The 21,058-nt window shown below is 43.3% G+C and overlaps 1 protein-coding gene across 2 annotated transcripts in view; it reads left to right on the top strand.

The window, feature by feature from the left end:
* The window catches only part of LOC5572757, a 60,202-nt gene extending 39,658 nt beyond the window's left edge, over positions 1–20,544 (top strand). For both annotated transcript variants that reach the window (XM_021841939.1, XM_021841938.1), the window contains 2 exons: positions 19,058–19,227; positions 19,287–20,544. In XM_021841939.1, the coding sequence (XP_021697631.1) occupies positions 19,058–19,227; positions 19,287–20,460 (1,344 nt within the window). In that variant the 3' untranslated portion in view covers positions 20,461–20,544. The remainder of the gene's footprint in view (positions 1–19,057; positions 19,228–19,286) is intronic.
* Positions 20,545–21,058: the final 514 nt, after the last annotated feature.

Raw genomic sequence — 21,058 nt, 5'->3', positions numbered from 1 at the left:
AGTCCATATTGGTACAGCATACAACATGGCTGGCCTGAAAATTTGTTTGAATATCAAAAGCTTGTTCTTAAGACAAAGTTTTGATTTTCTATTAATAAGGGGATAGAGACATTTTACATATTTATTACATTTGGCTTGAATGCACTCAATGTGATTTTTGAAAGTTAAATTCTTATCTAGCATGAGCCCTAGATACTTAACTTCATCTGACCAATTTATTGGAACCCCTCTCATCGTGACAACATGTCTACTTGAAGGTTTCAAATATAGAGCTTTTGGTTTATGTGGGAATATTATTAGTTGAGTTTTGGAAGCATTAGGAGAAATCTTCCATTTTTGCAAGTATGAAGAAAAAATATCCAAACTTTTTTGCAATCGACTACAGATGACACGCAGGCTTCGACCTTTGGCGGAGAGGCCTGTGTCATCCGCAAACAAAGATTTTTGACATCCCTGAGGTAGCTCAGGTAAGTCAGATGTGAAAATATTGTATAATATTGGTCCCAAAATGCTGCCTTGAGGAACGCCAGCTCTTACAGGAAGTCTTTCAGATCTGGAGTTCTGATAATTAACCTGAAGTGTACGATTTGACAGATAACTTTGAATTATTCTAACAATGTATGTTGGAAAATTAAAGTTTTTTAATTTTACAGTCAAACCTTCATGCCAAACACTGTCGAATGCTTTTTCTATGTCTAGAAGAGCAAGACCAGTAGAATAGCCTTCAGATTTGTTGGAACGGATCAAATTTGTTACACGTAAAAGTTGATGAGTGGTCGAATGTCCATGGCGGAATCCGAACTGTTCATTGGCAAAAATTGAATTTTCGTTGATGTGGGCCATCATTCTGTTCAAAATAACCTTTTCAAAAAGTTTACTGATGGAGGAAAGCAAACTGATTGGACGATAGCTAGAAGCTTCTGCAGGATTTTTGTCTGGTTTTAAAATTGGAACAACCTTAGCATTTTTCCATTTGTCAGGAAAATATGCTAATTGAAAACATTTGTTAAATATATCAACTAAAAATGATAAGCTACTTTCTGGAAGTTTCTTGATGAGGATGTAGAAAATTCCATCATCGCCAGGAGCTTTCATGTTTTTGAATTTTTTAATAATAGTTCTCACTTCATCCAAATCAGTCTCCCAGGCATTTTCGAAAACGTTCTCTTGATTGAGAATATTTTCGAACTCCTGAGTAACTTCATTTTCAATTGGACTAGTAAGTCCTAAATTAAAATTGTGCGCACTTTCAAACTGCATAGCAAGTTTTTGAGCTTTTTCGCAATTAGTTAGTAATAATTTGTTTTCCTCTTTCAATGCCGGTATTGGCTTCTGAGGTTTTTTCAAGATTTTAGATAATTTCCAAAAGGGCTTAGAGCCAGGGTCCAATTGAGAAATTTTATTTTCAAAATTTTTGTTTCTTAATTGAGCAAAACGTTTCTTGATTTCTTTCTGCAAATCCTGCCATATAATTTTCATAGCAGGATCGCGAGTGCGTTGAAATTGCCTTCTCCTCACGTTTTTAAGACGGATTAAAAGTTTAAGATCATTGTCTATAATCACGGATTCAATGCTCCGCAATGCTCCGGGCTTCAACAATGGAATTTGTTAAAGTTTCAAGAGCATTGTCAATATCAAGTTTAGTTTCTAAAGAAATGTTAATGTTGAATACGCGTCTACAGGTGGCCGTGATAACTATAACCCGAATAAAACGTACGCGGATTCAATAATTAAAACTAGACTACTTTATTAAAAGGTACCGGTACATAGAATGGTATTACTCGAGTAGGCGGAAGTCGTAATGACATTTTTATACAAAACTGACATGGCATCAGTCGCATGACAGTCCAGCTGTCAGGATAGAGCCCAGTGGTAAAGCGAGGAGTCATTCGGTATAAGACCGTGCTCCCAGCTCTGCTCCATTCGCCCCAACATCTCCCCCGTTAAAACTGGCGATACACGTCGAACCGCGCAGGCATCCTTCTAATGCGCGAAGAACGTCGAGGCTGTTGTACCATAGATGTGCTTGAACTTGATGACTCGATGTTGGAGGCTACGGTTGAAGCTTGCCTTGTGTGGTTCGAAACAACTGGATGATGAGTAGTGTCTTCAGGCGGAGGTGATAGCGAAGGAACACCCATCATGCCGATTGCGTTCGGCCTCGGCGTATTTGTAGAGACAGATGAGGCAGACTTGCTTGGTTCCTTAAAGTTCCATGCTGATAGCAGGACATCGAGAGGCAGAGGATTTCTAGGCTTGATTGACTCAGATGTACATTCAGAGTCTGTTGAGGTACGGCGTCTTAGCTGGTTTACGTGTGAGCGAACCAAATTACGTTTTTCAGTCCACACGTTGTACATAACTTTCCCAATTCTTTCCAAAATCGTTCCTGGTACCCAGCTCCAGATGTTTTTGCTATACAGCTTTACGTAGACCTGATCGTTCGGTTGAAATGACCGGCGGTTTGCCGATTCTTCTCCTACTTCTTCTTGATGACGTTTTGATGGTGGCCGCAACAGTTCTAAATTGGTTCGGATCTGTCTACCGAACATCGCTTCCGCTGGTGATGCACCGTTAGGTGCCGATGGATTCGGTGTGCTCCTGTAGGTCAACAAGAACAGGTCCAAGGCTTCTTGCATTGACCCCTTTCCCTCGCGAATCTTCTTCGTTGCACGTTTGAACGTGTCTACAAACCGCTCCACCTGCCCGTTGGATTGGGGATGGAACGGTGCGGTGGTGATATGTTGAATGCCGTTAGTGCAGCAAAACTCGGCAAACTCCGCACTAGTAAACTGAGTGCCGTTATCGGACACTAGTGTTTCCGGCATTCCCAGCCGAGCGAAGAGACTGCGAAGAATCCTTATGGTAGCCGGGGCAGTGATCCGGGACGTTTGCACTACTTCCGGCCACTTGGAGTGTGAATCTACCACCAGAAGAAAATATTCACCGTCAAGAGGTCCTGCATAATCAATATGCACGCGTTGCCATGGTCGTTCTGATTTCGGCCAAGGAACAGGCGCGGCTTGCGCTGGAGACTTAGCAACCCGTGCACAGTGGGGACACGCTTTCACAAAATCTGCTATCTCGTTGTCGATGGAAGGCCAATAGACATACGCCCGAGCAATGGCCTTCATCCTTTGAATTCCAGGATGTCCTTGATGTAGTTGTTCCAGGCACCGTTTTCGCAAAGCCTTCGGAATGACGAGTCTCTCACCAAAGACTAGGCAACCCTGAACAGTTGTTAGCGAATCTTGACGATTGTACAGCTTGTGCAACTCACGATCTGCGGTTGACGGAGGCGCTGTCTTCCAACCTTCCTCGATGAATCTCAGTGCTTTTCCAAGGACAGCGTCCTTTTTGGTGCCTTGCTGGACATCGCTAAAATTGAGTGGCAGAATGTTAAGCGAGTCAAAAGCTACTGACCTTACATCATCCTCAAGCGAAATGGCTGCTATGACGTAGTCTTCGTCCGGTTTAGCGTGTTGGTTTATGAGACGAGACAAAACATCAACCTGGCCAAACTTATCTGTGGCCACATATTCGATCGTGAAGTCATACATGAGCAACATCAATGCCCACCGCTGCAGCCGGTTGGCTGTATAAACGGGAATACCTTTCTTGGCCCCGAAAATCCTAAGCAGCGGTGCATGGTCCGTTTGTAGCCGAAACTTTCGACCAAACACCATACGGTGGAATTTAGTAACAGCGAATATTATAGCCAGCCCTTCTCTATCTATTTGGCTGTAATTCCGCTCAGTTGGAGTAAGCGCTCTCGATGCATGCTGGACAACTTTAATCGATCCATCTGGAAAACGATGACTAATCGTGGCACCAAGACCTATCGATGACGCATCAGCTGCGACAATGATCTCCAAAGCAGGATTATAATGTGTCAATAGCAGGTCGGACGACAATATTTCCTTGAACTTGTCAAAAGCGGCTTGACAATCGGCGGTCCACTCGAACTTTGTTCCCGCTTTCAACAACTGGTCCAACGGATATCGAATGGATCGCATGTTTGGCACAAATTTGCCGTAGAAATTTACGGCTCCCAGAAAGGCGCGCACTCCTGTTACATCCACTGGCGCAGGCATTTGCCTAATTGCTTCGACCTTCGCCGGATCTGGTCGAACTCCATGCTGATCCGTCAAATGACCCAGGTACTTAATTTGGGCCTGACCAAACGAACATTTTTCCAAACGCACCGTGAAGCCAAACTCTTGGAGGCGCCGAAATAATGCCACTAAATTCTGCCAATGTTCTTCTTCGTCTTTACCACCTACGATGACGTCGTCTAGGTAGCCGCAGGTGTGCTTCAGACCTGCTAACATGGCATCGACAACCTGCTGGAACGCCCCTGGTGCTGCTTTGACGCCGGGCGCAAGGCGGTTTACTTTGTAAATGCCCCGATGTGTATTTATAGACAGTATCTTGCTAGAGGGTTCATCGACTTCCAACTGCAAATAGGATTCCGACATATCGATGATACTAAAAACTTTGCAGTTGCCGAGCTTTACAAAAATGTCCTGCGGTAGCGGAAGGGGGTACTGGTTCGGCTGCAACGCATCGTTTAGCCCAGTGGAGTAATCTCCACAGATTCGAATATTGCCGTTCGCTTTTCGGACGACCACAATAGGAGCGGCCCATTCCGAATAGTCCACTGGGGTTATTATCTTCATCCGCTCGAGACGGTCCAACTGATACACCGAGTACGCCACCGGGCGTTTAGGACGGAACACTGGTTGTTGATTCGGCTTCAACTCCAACTTGACGGTTGCTTTCGTGCACTTGCCAAGGGACGTACTGAATACTTCCGGAAACTCAGTCTTCAATCGTTCGACGAGGGTAGGAGAACCCGTGACCTTGTTACATAACGCACTGATCGGTACTGTATCCAACTGGAAAGCGTCTATCAAATCCAACCCCAAAATATGCAGGTCGCGATTCACTACAAAAACCGTACCGACTTGAGTCACACCGTTTACCGTAATCGAACAATCGAATTCCGACACTAACTTTAAATTGTCTCCGGAGGCGGCCTTCGCTTTAACCGACGGCGAGCGTACTGATGGTTTTCCCAGTCGCTTCCAAGTGTCCACGGAAATCACACTAATGTCCGACGCCGTATCTAACTGTAATCTGACGAACACACCATTCAACACTACGGGAACGAATCTTCTTCTACCGCGAACCATATCCACCGATACTGTCACAGTCTTCGTCTCAACCGTAATGCTTTGGGACTTCCGTTTGAAATAACGACGAGGAGCTGGTTTCTTCGCACTTGCACAATAGCCCTCTTTATGGCCATACCGACTGCAGTCCGCACACTGGTGAGTCTTGAAACTGCAATCCCGACTATAATGCATTCCACCACAGCTCCAGCATGGACCTGATGGTCTCTTTGGTGTGCTGCTTGCAAGCTGAGGCTTCGACGAACTTTCCTGTCTCGGACTAGCACGCTTCTGGAACCGCTGGTGTCGCCTGATTTGGTTCACCGAACTTCCACTTCCTTCGATCATAGCCGTGTCATGTCGAAGGTTGAGCAATCGCTGACATTCGGTTGACAATTGCTCTAACGTAACGTTTGCGCGCTCCTCTATGCGAGAAAGAAGTCTCGTTCGCACTTCCGCATCAGCTTCGGATTTCAATCCACACACGAACATTAAACTTTTAAATTCTTCTTCGGACAGCTTTCCTAACTCGAATTCCACACAACATTTATTAACACGACATGCGTATGAAACATAATCTTCTGTCGCCCCCTTGAATATCTGCAGACAACGGTAACGCTTGCTAAGCACCGACTCCGCAGCACCGAACAAGCTCTTCAACTTGACTACCGCTTCGTCGAACGTAAAGTCCTTGGGCGCTTTTGGCATGATAAAACTGATGAAGCGTTCATGCTCAGTGGTTCCCAATTTCCGCATCAACAGTCTAACCTTCGCGGCATCGTCTAACCTAGCAGCATCACGAGCAAAGAGATCGTCGTATCGAGCGAACCAAGCAGCAAATGTGCTGCCGGCCTCGACGTCATACCGGAATTCTTTTATATTGCCGGCAAGCGAATCCAGAATCGCTTCTGGCCCCGTCGGCACTTGAACTTGAAGATTCCGAAGCGCATCACCTTGCTGCTGAATGAATAGCTTTTGCTGCTCCTGCGTCTCACGATGGTTGTTGAGAAGTTGGTTAGTTACGAGCTGCTGCTGCTGCAACTGTTGGAGAACCTGCAGAATTAACGCATCCGTGGGGATCGGTTGTTGCTGATGCAACGCTTGCTGCTGTTGCTGGTTCATGTTCACCGGAGAAGAGGATCGATCCGGACTTTCATCCACTTCCAACCTTTTCCTTTTCCGCGTGGGAGGCGTGATTTTTCCGTTCACTTATTAACCGCGCGAACGAAACAAAATCGCGAATACCGAGTCGCCACTGTTGAATACGCGTCTACAGGTGGCCGTGATAACTATAACCCGAATAAAACGTACGCGGATTCAATAATTAAAACTAGACTACTTTATTAAAAGGTACCGGTACATAGAATGGTGTTACTCGAGTAGGCGGAAGTCGTAATGACATTTTTATACAAAACTGACATGGCATCAGTCGCATGACAGTCCAGCTGTCAGGATAGAGCCCAGTGGTAAAGCGAGGAGTCATTCGGTATAAGACCGTGCTCCCAGCTCTGCTCCATTCGCCCCAACAGTTAACATCAAGATTAGAGTCAACATACGTTGTATATATATTCCAGTCAGCTCGTAAATAATTGAAAGTGGAGCTGATAGGATTGAGAATCGCTTCTTGGGATATTTGAAATGTAACAGGGACATGATCAGAATCAAAATCAGCATGAGTAATCAGTTGGCTACAAAGATGACTAGAGTCGGTTAAGACCAAATCAATCGTAGATGGATTTCTAGAAGAGGAAAAACATGTGGGGCTATCAGGGTATTGAATTGAGAAATATCCTGAAGAGCACTCATCAAATAAAATTCTGCCGTTGGAATTACTTTGAGAATTATTCCATGACCGATGTTTGGCATTAAAGTCACCAATGACAAAACATTTTGACTTATTGCGAGTCAATTTACGCAAGTCAGTTTGGAGCAAATTAACTTGCTGCCCAGAGCATTGAAAAGGCAAATAGGCAGCTATGAAAGTATATTTACCAAACTGTGTTTCAACAGAAACACCTAAAGTTTCAAAAACTTTAGTTTCAAATGACGAAAACAGTTGATGTTTTATACGCCTATGAATGATGATTGCAACTCCCCCACATACCCCATCAAGTCGATCATTACGATAAACAAAAAAGTTAGGATCTTTTTTTTAGTTTGGATCCAGGTTTTAAATAAGTTTCGGTAATAACTGCTATATGCACGTTATTAGCTGTAAGAAAATTAAACAGCTCGTCCTCGTCCTTTACCATTCAGAGAACGAGTATTCCAATTTAAAATATTTAAATTATTATTTGGATCCATTAGAAAAACGTAATCCAATAACAATTTGATTTGTAAATTTTACACCTACTTGGACTACTTCAGTCATAGTGGTGGCTTTGAACATTGCATCAATCATTAGATTCAATTGTTCAGTTAGAAAATTAAAATCTGAGGCAGAGATATCATCTGATGATTTCCTATTGGAATTTTCGGTAGACGAAGAAGCGGGGTAGGAGTTACCTGTGGCGGTAGGGTTTTTTCCATTTGATTTGAAACAAGTAGAATGGGTACTCATGGAACGAATAGGGGAAGAGTTCAAATTACCTGCTACGATATCGGCAAAGGATTTACCGTGGGTAGATACATTCGAAATTGAAAGATTCGAACGGCTACCCGACGGATTAAAATTTGTTTGTGAATGAGCATGATTATGATCTTCCTGATGGGTATGATTCATGATCAAGCGATCGTTAACTGAAAAATGAGCATTGTTCGATACTCTACCAGGCAAATTCCGGAAACGACCGTTATCGTAACGGATATTATCTTTCATCTGCCTGGCACGAGCCTCAATGACCCTTTTGCGTGAAGGACAATTCCAAAAATTGGACTTATGGTTAGCCCCGCAATTACAGCATATGAACTTGGTGGTATCTTCCTTCACTGGACAGACGTCTTTGGCATGAGAAGAACCTCCGCAAATCATGCATTTAGCATCCATGCGACAATTTTTTGTACCATGACCCCACTTTTGGCACCGACGGCACTGAGTGGGGTTCTGGTAATTTCCTCCAGGTTTCTGGAAATGTTCCCATGTCACACGGACATCAAACAAAAGTTTTGCTTTTTCCAAAGCTTTAATATTATTTAGTTCTTTTTTGTTAAAGTGAACTAAATAATATTCTTGAGAAAGCCCTTTCCGAACAATGCCAGATTGGGTTCTCTTTTTCATAATGATTACTTGGACTGGGGAAAATCCAAGTAAATCATTTATTCCATTTTTGATCTCTTCAGGTGATTTATAGTCACTTGAGAGACCTTTCAAGACAACTTTGAACAAACGTTCAGTTTTGTCGTCATAAGTAAAAAATTTGTGCTTCTTCTCTTCAAGATGTTTGAGAAGAAGTTCACGATCTTTATGAGTTTCCGGCAAAACGCGACAGTCTCCTTTCTTTGTGATTTGGAAGGAAACCTTGATTCCCCTAATGGAGTTCAAGATCTCCTGCCTAAATCCCGCAAATTCGGAACAACTGACCACGATAGGCGGCACTCTTTGCTTCCTCACTTGAATCAAAGAGCCTGGGCTAGAGGCTGCTTCGATTTGGTGTTCGGAAAATTTGTCTAGAGCATCGAACTGATTGCTCATTTCGATACAATTATTCATTTCACCCTTGGAAGAAACTTCGCATTCCGGGGAAGCGTCATTTCTTCCATTCTTGCCACGTGTAGTGACAGTTTTAAAACCCACTTTTTTGGAAGGAAGTAGTGAATTCAGAGATTCACCCTTCCTTTTGTTAGTTGTTGATACCATGTTTAGTTAATAAACGAGAAAGACGTGACCTTCGAGAGGTTTTTTCCCTAGACGGTGTCCAAGAAGGATTACCACCGCTAGCTTTCGCCAACGGGTCCAACGAAAAATCGAAGGCACGGGTCCAAACAAGGATCGTAAAGGGATCAATAGTAGAAAAAATAGTACTGAAAAGTACTGTTTTAGTAGCACTGAAAAGTACTGTTTTATTGCTTTAGGTAGTTTTTAAGAAAACTTCCAAGAGCAGAGAGAATTCGTGTACGCACAGCACGAAGGTACGATGCGCACTGATTCTTCTACCTACCTTGATACCTTGATGGCTACAGCGTAGCCTCATGCCATTGCCGGGCGTATTGTAGAGCTCCATCTTCGTCGGTCTTGGGCGAAACTTCTCCAGTTGCCCCGAACGTTTAGGGTCGCCAGGTCCTCTTCCACTGCGTACAGCCAGCGTATTCGTGGTCTTCCCCGAAGCCGCCGATCTCTACCTGGTTCCCTGCTGAATGTTATTTTCGCAATTCTTTCTTCCGACATTCGCACTAAGGGACCAGCCCACTGCAGTCTGCCGTATTTTACACGATTGATAATCACCCCTATTCTTGTTTACGGCGGATCCAACTTTCGATCGAATCCTATTCGTTCGAACCCACGGCCCACTTGATTTTGCTGGCGTAAACGGGAATGCAAAACGGGTTTCGATCGAAAGAGTATTCGAACGTAAACAAGAATAAGGATGAATATTCGCATCTTTGTACACGTGATGCAACTCGTGATTCATGCGTCTGCGTCACACACCATTTTCGAGTTTCCCACCGAGTATTGTCCGCAGCACTTTACGCTCAAAAGCACCGAAAGCTTTCCGGTCTGACTCAACGTCCACGCTTCATGCCCGTAAAGAGCCACCGGAAAAATCAATGATTTATACAGGGCGAATTTTGTTTCCGTTTGCAAGCTGCTAGACCTAAGCTGGTTACGTAGTCCGTAAAAAGCCCTATTCGCAGCCGCAACACGTCTTTTCACTTCGCGTGAAATGTCGTTGTCAACATGTCACAGGTAAACAAATTCGTCAACAACTTCAAACACTACCTCAGCACCTACACCACCAAGCCTGACTCTATCTCTACCTGCAACCATGTACTTCGTTTTGGTTGAATTAATGGTTAGGCCTATCCTCGCTGTCTCCCTCTTCAGAGGCACGAAGGCCTCTTCCACTGACCTGCGATCGATTTCAATTAGGTCTATATCGTCCGCAAAGCCAAGGAGCATGTGCGACCTTGTGATAATAGTGCCATTTCTCTGCACGCCAGATCTCCTAACAGCACCCTCGAGTGCAATGTTGAACAGTAAATTCGAAAGTGCGTCTCCCTGCTTCAACCCGTCTAACGTCACGAACGAGGTTGATGACACCTCGTCTGCGATCCGAACACTTGATTTCGAACCATCCAGCGTAGCACGCATCAGCCTAATTAGTTTCGCCGGAAAACCATGTTCAGACATTATCTGCCAAAGCTCATTTCTTTTCACTGAGTCGTACGCCGCCTTGAAATTAATAAACGGATGGTGAGTCTGCAAGTTATACTTCCGGAATTTATCAAGGGATCATTCGCAAGCTAAACATCTGGTCCGTTGTCGAACGAAAATCAGCTTGGCATTCGCCGACGAAGAACTCCTCGAGCGATCTCAGTCTGTTAAACAGGATGCGCGACAGAATTGTGTACGCCGAATTCAGCAGGGTCCTCTGTAATTGGCACACTCCAGTCTGTGCCCTTTCTTGTGGAATGGGCGTATGAGGCCATCCAACCAGTCGGTGGGCAATTCTTCGTCCTCCCATACCTTCAGAAGTACTCGGTGGATTGACTGGTAAAGCTGCTCACTTCCGTGCTTGAGAAGCTCGACCGAGTCTCGTCTTTCCGAGCAGCCTTACAGTTCTTCAGCTCGCTGATAGCCTTTTTAACCTCTCCTATGGTCGGTGGGTCCACAGGTTGATCGTCGTCATCTATTTTCATCCTGTTCCTCGCTACATTTCCATTTCCACCGTTCAACAATTGCTGAAAGTGCTCCTTCCACCTGGCAGCCACCGCCGTTTTATCGGTCAGCAAATTCCCTTCTCGATCATTGCACATGGCGGGCACTGGTACGGTATTGTGCCGCGCGCCATTGACCGTTGCATAGAATCTCCGCATATCATTCCGGTTCATGCTGTCTTGTGCTTCAGCTACCACACTTTATTCATGCTGCCTTTGCTTTCTGCGGGGGATTCGTTTTTCTTCGGCTCTCGCTGCCCTGTACCCTGTACCTCTGTTCTGTCGGGTACCGGCCACAAGCATACGGCTTCTGGCGACATTCTTCATGTCTGTCACTCTTCATCGAACCAGTCGTTTTGTCTTCGTCGTTGACCAGTGCCAATCACTTCCCGCGCAGTTGTTGTCACAGCTTCGTGGATAGGGTTCCACAGGTTGTCGACATCTCCAGCAACGTTGATTCTTCCCAACTGCTTGTCTAGTTGCTGGCGGTACTGTGCAGCTACCCCATCAGTCGACAAGCATTGTATATTGAAGCGCAGTGTTCTGTTTGTTCTGGAACTCGTGACGCTGGATAGCTGCGTCCGAATTTTAGCTACAGCGAGATAATGATCCGAGTCGATATTAGGGCCTCTGAAGGTCCTGACATCCATGACATCTGAGAAATGTCCCCCATCAACCAGCACGTGGTCTATTTGGGAGCAGGCATCGCCACTCGGGTGTCGCCAGGTGTGTTTGCGGATATTCTTTCGTGCAAAGTAGGTACTGCTGATTATCATCCCTCTAGTAGCAGCGAAGGTTACTAGCCGCAGGCCATTATCATTGGTGACGGAATGAAGGCTTTCCGTTCCAATGACGGGTCGGATGAAATCTTCTTTCTCGATCTGCGCATTTGCGTCGACATTTTGTTTTGGGCACTCTCCGCAGGCCTTATCCAGGCTCTCATAGAACTCATCCTCCATGTCATCGGGCTTTTCGTTCGTTGGCGCATATAAGCTGATCAGGCTGTAGTTGAAGAACTTGCCCTTCATTCTCAACACACAGATTCGGTCGCTTACCGGTTTCCACCGAATAATTCGCTTCATCTGCTTCCCAATCACTATGAAGCCAACTCCACGTTCTGCTCTGTCGCCACCGCTGTAGTGAATGAAGTGTCCGCCGACTTCCGCAGTTCACGAGCCAGAAGCCCAAGACGCGCGGGTTCTTTTAAAGTTCTCACGTTTCAAGGTCCAACTTTCCAATCGTTGTCCTTTATTCGTTGCCGGGTCTGTTGTCGTAAAATCAATCCGTTTGCTCTACTTTTGCCTTTCTTGGTTGGTGAAGAGTCTTCGATAGGCCACCTAACCAGGGTTGCGCTACCTACATCGTGCTAGAGGGGCTGCCTCCTCGGTGCTGACACGATACAGCATAGAAGAATGACTGGATGAACTCCTAAAGGACTTTTTTAAGAATTTTGTGAACGATTTTTTGGAGAAATTGCTAAAGAAATTCATAGTGGAGTTTTTTTTAGTAGTTTTTGGGGTTATCTTTCGAAATATCCAGGTTGAATTCTTGAAGCTATCCTAATTTAAATTTATCTTCATAGACATCTTTATAATCCATTTTTTCATTGCTATGCATTGTTTACTTGATACAGGGCTAGTAGCGACTAAATGCCTTTAAAATAGGAATCTTAGAGACTTTTACTTGAGAAAAAAGATATCAAAAATAGACCAAACGGCAACCAGAAAGAGATTATACAGGTATTAGAAAAATAAAAAAAAAAACAAACGAGAATCAGGAGTGTAAAGCTTTCACAAGATATCTTGGATTAACAGGACTGGTAGAAGGTCTATTTTTGGAGACTTGATCACAATTTTAATGTAAAGGCAGGTTTGCTACTGACAAGAAAATGAATCGCCTGTCTCGATGCGAGGAAGATTTCTTCTCAGAAATGGTCCAGAAAATCACATTTTTCTGATCGCAGTACGCAGTTGAGAAGAAATGTCATTTCAAATGGAGCTCTCTGTAGGAAATTTCTTGAAAAATTCAGTCAAGGAATTTCTTTACTTTTCTTGAGCGGAACAGCATACTTAGCTTAAGTCTTTAACAAGTTTCTATTTTTAATGGAAGTCCCTAAAGTCTCTCTTCTCACCAAAATGGTCTTCAAAACTTTTTTTTTTTCCCTTTGTGAATGAATCCTGGTGCAAAAATCTAGAGGCTACCTTAAGAGATTCTTACGCGACTGTTCCACAGGTTCTTTTAGAAACTTCTTATCAGATTCATTGAGGAAAACCATTAGGAATTCTTCTAGTGCTTTGTCTGTCCAGAAGTTACCGTAATCCGGGGTATCATTGATCAGCGGGGTAACATTGATCGGAATGACCCATCTCATAAGAAGTTCGCATTATCATTTATTGATGGAACATTTCCAAATCATGAATGGTGCTTCTCTTTCTATGTTCCATCAGCTGATAAAAGTGAAGATTTTTGCGAAAATTGCGTTTACCTTATGCGTAAATTTGGCAACTTTTAGAAACAATGATTTCAATGGTTAAGGATGACACTACCAAACATTCATGTCTCACATAAGTTCTGTAAATGATATGAGCAAGGAAAATGCGGTTCTTACTAAAAACGGCATCGCCGAAAACGAATCCGTTGTCAAAACTTTCATAGGTATGTTCAATTAGGCAACATTACCGAATTACTGTTAAGAATGTAACTTTCCATTAGAAAATTGCCTACCTTTAGGCGTATTCCGTGGTTTGACTTCGTTTTTTTTTATTGTAGTTATCCATGGATATTTCTAATTATGTTTGTTATTTCGAAAATTTATTATAAGGTTGATAGTAAACTGTTTCGGTTTTTGTATAACGGGAAAGGGGCGAAATAAGTTTTCATCTCGTTTCAGAGAGCGAGTAAAGGCGCCTATCATGTTATTCATTCGTGAATAACCTGATCGTCGTAATATTTTCAGTTCTCTTCATTCCCAAAGTCTGCACAGTGGGCCTGGCCATTTTAATATTTGTATAATATCACTGATATTCTACAAATATTAATGCTGACAAGAAAATACCTTAGCAAATCTAGATATTTCCAGGATGCTTTTCAATATTGGCTGTGCAAGCGCTTAGATTAGATTAGATTAGTATGCATATTCTCAGGTATTGAGAGGGTGTCCATTTCGCCCCGTATGTTCATTATGCCCCTAATCCCCCTACAGTGACATGAGCAGTAGGTATTACTTATAATAATGTCATGAAGAAGTTCCATAAAAAAATAGAAATATTCTTAAAGGTCTGGTTAGGTTCTCTGGAAAACTCGGACCTTTACTTCAGCTGGAACTGATCACTTTTCTTCTTAAAAACTGGTACTGGAACACAGCAACGTGGTCAGGTCATTTGGGTTAGGTTGGCGTAAGGTGAGAACTGTCGGTCTCGTATAACGAGGTGACAATTCTCGACTCGAGTGAAGTGACTCTCCATTTGATTTACACGGCGAGTCACTTTACTCGAGTCGAGAATAGGGTCCTAAAGCCCTGTCTCAATTTTATTACCAAACGCTTAAGTTTAGGGCAGAAACACATGTTTACTCAATTTTTAAATGATTTTCATTGGTTTAAGTACAAAAAACATTTTTTTATGATTTTTGAGATTTTGTCACACCCCTGCGGTTTAAACTCGAATTTTGGGTATATTTTGTTTTCCGTGTCCCTTCCGAAATGTCAGATAGGAACAACCCCACCCCATTAAACATTTGACAGTTCAACAGCCGACTAAATTGGTTAAAAAATCGGTCGATTGTTGCACCGACGCTTATGGAAGATTAACACAGGGATCAACCGAATATCACCCGATTTAATAGGGTGGGCCGACATAATCCTACTAAATAGGTGGATAAATCGGTATTTTAAGTAAAATCCAAGCAAGTTGACCTACTAAACATCAGATTTCCTCGGTCACCCGATTTAATCTAGCGATTAGTCAGTTGATCGATGTGTTAAACTTCCATAAGCGTCGGTGCAACAATCGACCGATTTTTCAACCAATTTAGTCTGCTGTTGAACTGTCAAATGTTTAATGGGGCAGTGTTAAAACTATATGCCCTGTGGCATTTTTGTCGAAGAAGTGAATGTCAAACAAGATCACAAGTGTCAAGGTTGATATTTGGAACCATTTTTAAAATTGAAGTTAAAAAATGATATAGCCGTTATTTGAGCAGGAAAACTTGCTAAAGTAGTTGCAAGAACATGCTCTTTCGTATTATTGAATAAAAACGAGAATTCATTAAACATTTTAGGACCCAATTGTTTGACTTACATGTATGTACTTTATCTTTGACTAGTGGTCCCGGCTAACTTCGTCTTGCCATCAAGTATGATGTTGAAAATGGCACGCAATCTCCCATATAAAATCTCTCGTTTTTAAGACTATTCCGAAGACTTTCCTAAACTTTTTCTACGCACGAACACGTCGGAACTCTGAACGAATGCAACAGTGAAATAATTTTGAAAATCCATTTACCCGTTCTCAAGTCATTTCGTGACATACAAGCACCATTCCATTTTTATTTATATAGATATAGATAGATAGATAGATGTATTCGCCAAAGTCCGATTTTCGCTGCATCATATGCCAGGCGGGAATACAGGTCTGACTGGATCTGTTGAAAACCGTTTTGTGATACATTGGGGTCTGATAGTCACTGTTCGGCTGGGATGGGTCATAGTCTTCTTCAATGTGCATAATTCAATTCTTCTATTTATACAAGGTCAATAATGGCACCGGCCACGTTGTTGTAGTCAGGTGGGATTGGTGAAGACATGTAACCTTTGCAACCTTTGTTATTTGAAGACCGTATTTACCTCTGAATCTCCACAAAGGTTACTGGGAGTGATGTTTGTGCATTGGGAGGAGCGTTTTGTCACGGGGATTTGCTGTGATAAGCGATTAGACCATGATAAACAATTATATGTGTGATATAAACATACCTTTAAATATAATATATTCAATTGATATGAAAAATTTCTATGCAAAAGAAAATAATGACACTTGAAATGACACAACACAACAGTCCTACAGTTGTCAGGAATTTAAGCATGTGTTAAAATGCTTTTCTTATATGAAAAGAAAAAAACCGATTGGCTGGACCATTACAGAACACTCTTATGCCGACACTTACAGTGGCTAAGCTTCAAAATTTGTTGAACAAAGTGAACGTTTTGCAAGTCTATACTTATAGTGTCGAATCATTCAAAGTTTTTATTTATTTCAGAAATGAAGGTAAAAGCACAGATAACATACGTTTAAGTTCGATTGTAAAACTGTGTAAGGGGTCATGCACAAATTACGTCACGCTCCAAGGGAGGGAAGGCAGTCAAGCCAAGCGTGACAAGCCTTACACAAATTTTGGAAGACCCATACAAAAAAACGTGACCAAGGGGGGGTTGTGGTCAAAAAAGTTGAAATTTAGCGTGACATAATTTGTGTACCATCCCTAAGACAATGAATGGTCATTTTAAATGGCAACACAAGTAGCAACATCGTGGTGGCGCTAAGTTCCCGTGGTAAAAGGAAAGAGGTGTGATGAAAGGTGTCATGTCTACCTATCTCAAGTGATATTCCTTATGACTCTGGTACCTTTTACTTGATCGTACCTACATCGTAGAACATAAATTGTTTATGAGTCAAAGTATATGCCGACACTCACAGTAACGAACCTTTCAAAGTTTGTTGAAAAATCATATTTTAGAAATTCTCGCTGACACCAGGCCGCCATCGGCACCCATCGTTAGAATTCCAATTTTATGTCACTGATCGCTAGTTTTTGATAAAACTTAAGGGTGGTCCTTTCTGTTTTCTCAAATTGTTGAACCCCTCGTACGCCAGATAGCTGAACAGTTTGCAAAAAAGCCCATTTTTTGATAAATCTTGGGTATTTCTTCACGGGATATGTCTCATATTTCGCATGGAACACATAGCAAACTATGTGGCATCGTATAGAGAAAGGATATAGATTTCATTTGAACTCGAAAAAAATTAGCGGCCATTTTGAATTTGGCCGCTTAATTTAAAAGTTCTTCATGAATTTTGACGTCAAAATAGTAGGACATGATTTAAAAATCGTTCATATCATAGGGTAAATACCATTGCTCACCTAGTTTTTGTAGCCTATCTTACGCAATTTTTCCTCAGCTTTCTGATGGTGATCTCAGAATTCAAAACTAGCGGTGCGCTAATGGTGAAAAAACGATTTTTCTAACAAAATTCAAGATGGCGGCCAAATTCAAAATGGCCGCCAAATTATTTTCGTGTTTAAATGAAAGCTATATTCTTTCTCTATACGATGCCACATAGTTTGCTATGTGTTCCATGCGAAATATGAGACATATCCCGTGAAGAAATACCCAAGATTTATCAAAAAATGGGCTTTTTTGCAAACTGTTCAGCTAGCTGGCGTACGAGGGGTCTACCAATTTGAGAAAACAGAAAGGACCACCCTTAAGTTTTATCAAAAACTAGCGATCAGTGACATAAAATTGGAATTCTAACGATGGGTGCCGATGGCGGCCTGGTTTCAGCGAGAATTGCTCATTTACGTCTCACCGTTGTAACGATTAAATGTGCAGTCATACATATTCTACAGATTAAAAAAAGCATGGAACGAGCTCACCAATTGATCCTTCATCCTCGATTGAGCAGCCGAGGACCGACCACGATTGGTCTTGATTCCGTCGCTTACCTCACAGGAGGCATGTAATGGAATCGAAAGACCACACACTACCTACTCTATTGCTAGGAGATTGCTGGACGATAGTGAACAAAGTCGAACAGTAAATTCAAAAATGCCTCTTCTTGCTTCAATTCATCTACCGTTGGTTGATATCTACACCAGGCTTCCCAAATGTACCGCCTCACGACAGTATTTCGACGGCTGTCATCAACTGCTTTCCATGACAGCCTTTCGAATGAACTATCCATGACAGCCTACCATGAGGTGGTCGTGCGACATGTAACGAAGCCGTCTTGTACAGCACACGGCAGTTTGGTCACACTGCCTGTAGTGTGTTCGTTTGCCGATGACAAGCTCGGTTGTTCATTCATAACATGTCTTGTACACCCGAGCGTCGTACTGGCAAAATGAATATGCAGTCGGGGCCTCTCGTGTTCTGTATTTTGCGCAATGTGATACTTCACGCTTAAGCATTTTCACACGTATTTTTTAAATCTTTAAAATGTTTGCTCTGCAACCACTAGACTATGCACCTACAAGACGAACATAGTTTTGAACATTATCATATTATCAATGATTTTCAAATCATATTACTGAAAATACGTTCATATCCTCCTTTTTGTACAACATTGTATTCTTATGTGTAAAATGTTTAGCGTGAATCTCAAGTTTCATGACAGCCCACGACAGCATTCTCGCGACAGCTGGCTTGAGTAGCCGAAGACTGTCACAGCCCTTCGGTGGTTGTAATGTGAAACAGCCCGTTCGGCTCACTACGACATGATCACGAATGCTGTCAGCTGAGTTCGTTTGGTAGCGACTGTTCCAATACAGCCAACATTCATGCGTGTGTGTCTGGTTGCCATTACGTTCAATGTTTGTTGCGAAACGTACAGCAGCAAGAGGCAGTGAAAACACACAGCGAATGTCGGCAGGGTGTTTTCGGCTGCTGTCGTGTCGAGGCTGTACATTTGGAAAGCCTGATACACATGCTTCCCAGCCATCCTCGGTTGCTTGTGCCAGTCCAATTGGTTTCGCCTGAAAACCATGTTCTGACATTTTTTCTACTGCTTATTTCTGTCTGCACTGCTCCTGTCCAAATCTGTAAGTTCTGCAGAAACATATACATTCGTAATCACTTCTTCCGTATCGGTACAAAACACTACATACTCTACAAAACACATGTCGCTCTCTTCGATACGTATCAATATTGTCCCCAAAAACAACGGGAACAAAGGCACGAAGTCGCTTAGTGTCCAAATCAAATAATCTGTCCAATCGAAAAATACTTGTCCGTATCACTGACGGAAGATCTACCCCACTTATATAACTCTATCTCCAATCTTCCCGTTTTCCAGGTCGACATCGACGAAGAGCTGCTCAACAAATGGCAACACAGCGTAAGGCCTCTGTTCGTAGACTACATCCAGCGACGACCGACCCCACTCACCGTCGAAGTTTGGCGCGGAAGCATATCCAGTGCTCATGAATGCCTCAAAGACACGGATGTAGTCGTGGGAATCGAAATGTAAGTATTCAACGTTAAGATCCGCGTAGTTCGAAACTAACTTCACGTTCCTACCATAGCATAGAACACTTGCATGCCGACGTCTTGGAAGGTGTCCCGGAGAATGTGTTTGGGTTCATTCGGCCAAAGGTAGCCATGTTCAGCACGCCAAACTCCGAATACAACGTCATGTTCGACGGTCTGCTGGAGAACGGGTTTCGGCACGATGACCACAAATTTGAGTGGACGCGGGCACAGTTTGCCGAGTGGTGTGATGATATCCTCCGGAGATATCCCGACTACCTAGTGAAATACTTTGGAATCGGGCCTCCGCCAAAGGACCACCCGGAGGACATAGGCTATGTTAGCCAACTGGCTGTGTTTGTGAGGAAAGACTTCATCGATGAACTGGAAGCGCTGAACATTGGGCAAGCCGGTGAAAGGGAGGCTGGCGCGAGTAATGCAGGAGGCAGCTCAAATCCTCCAGAGCCCCCACCTGGAGTTTCATCGGACCCAGCACAACCGGAATCCAAAATCTACTTCGATGAGGAAGCCAGAGAAATTGTCATGGCCAGAGAAGAAGAAGACGCAGAAGTGGTGGAAGCCCAGAACGAGGCGCCAGAGGTGGGAGTCTTTCGAGACGACCTCGAAGACCTAGAATCGCCAGAAGAATTCGAAGATTTCGAAGGAAGTGATCACGATGAACCCAATGCAAGAATGATAGACTATTACATTCCGGTGGAGCGGTCGCGTAACGATAGCGGTAATTACGACGATGAGCTGTTGGACCCAGGTAGCCACGAGTACAAACTGCTTTACAGCGTAGAATATCCGGTTCAGGAACCGGATAATCGGGACAGGTCGGAAAAGTTGTTGGATGAGGCGGAATACCAAATTCGACGGCTGAAGTTTATCGACGAGGATTTCTACAATTACGAGGAGAATCAGTACCAGATACCACTACAGTTGATAGCCGATTGCATGGTTCAGCAGACCCCCGCATTGGAAGAGTTGAGGCTAGTTCTGACAAGTGCCTCGTATCGCATATCGGAGCAGAACATGGTGCTCGTGACGGGTGAGGACGATTCGGTGGGAAGCGAGGACGACTTTGAGTATGATTTGAGGGACGACGATGACCAGGCAGTCGGAGATGGTGAAGATCGGTGGGCAGGTGGAGAGCAGCCAGCGGCTGCTAAAAATGAAGAACCGGCACAGGGAACTTCGTTCCAAGAAGACGAAGAGCTGTGGGATTGATGGAAGTTCGTCCAAGCTAATAAGGTGTGTGAGAGAGGAGCTGCGGATGCTGATGTGGCATCAATAAAAACACCTAAATGCAAACGCTATTGGTTTACTACATCCGAACGAGCCCGGGGTTCTTGATAGCTATTCAACGCTATACCTACAGCTTTTAAAATCGCATTGTGGTTCTAGCTAGCGGACAGCTTTACCGAAAGGTAAGTTTTTAATTTAGGGCGTTTAAGATTGGGATTGTCTCATTAACACAATATACACGTCAGCTTAGCGGCCGGCCATATACCACATAGACACAAAAACCCCTACCGCCCAGTGCCCACGGGTACTTACAAATATGTGGAGAATTTTTCCGAATGTTAAAAAAAGTTCAAAATGAGGAGTACACCAACGATTGGATTGGCATAAACGATTTTTTTAAACCTCTTTTGTATGGAACAGTTTTACACGGAGAAAATAGGATTGTGCAGCACTGATAGCAGGTCTCTTATCAGAGACTTGGTCACTATTTCAATGCAAGTCACTAAAAAGTCCCTTTTATAATGGGTAGTCTCTGTAGTGCCAATTCCATCAAAATTGTCTCTATAGTCTATTTTTTCTT

Source organism: Aedes aegypti, chromosome 2 (genome assembly GCF_002204515.2).
Source record: "Aedes aegypti strain LVP_AGWG chromosome 2, AaegL5.0 Primary Assembly, whole genome shotgun sequence".
Classification (NCBI taxonomy): Eukaryota; Metazoa; Arthropoda; class Insecta; order Diptera; family Culicidae; genus Aedes; species Aedes aegypti.
This window is presented reverse-complemented; position numbering and strand designations above follow the sequence as displayed.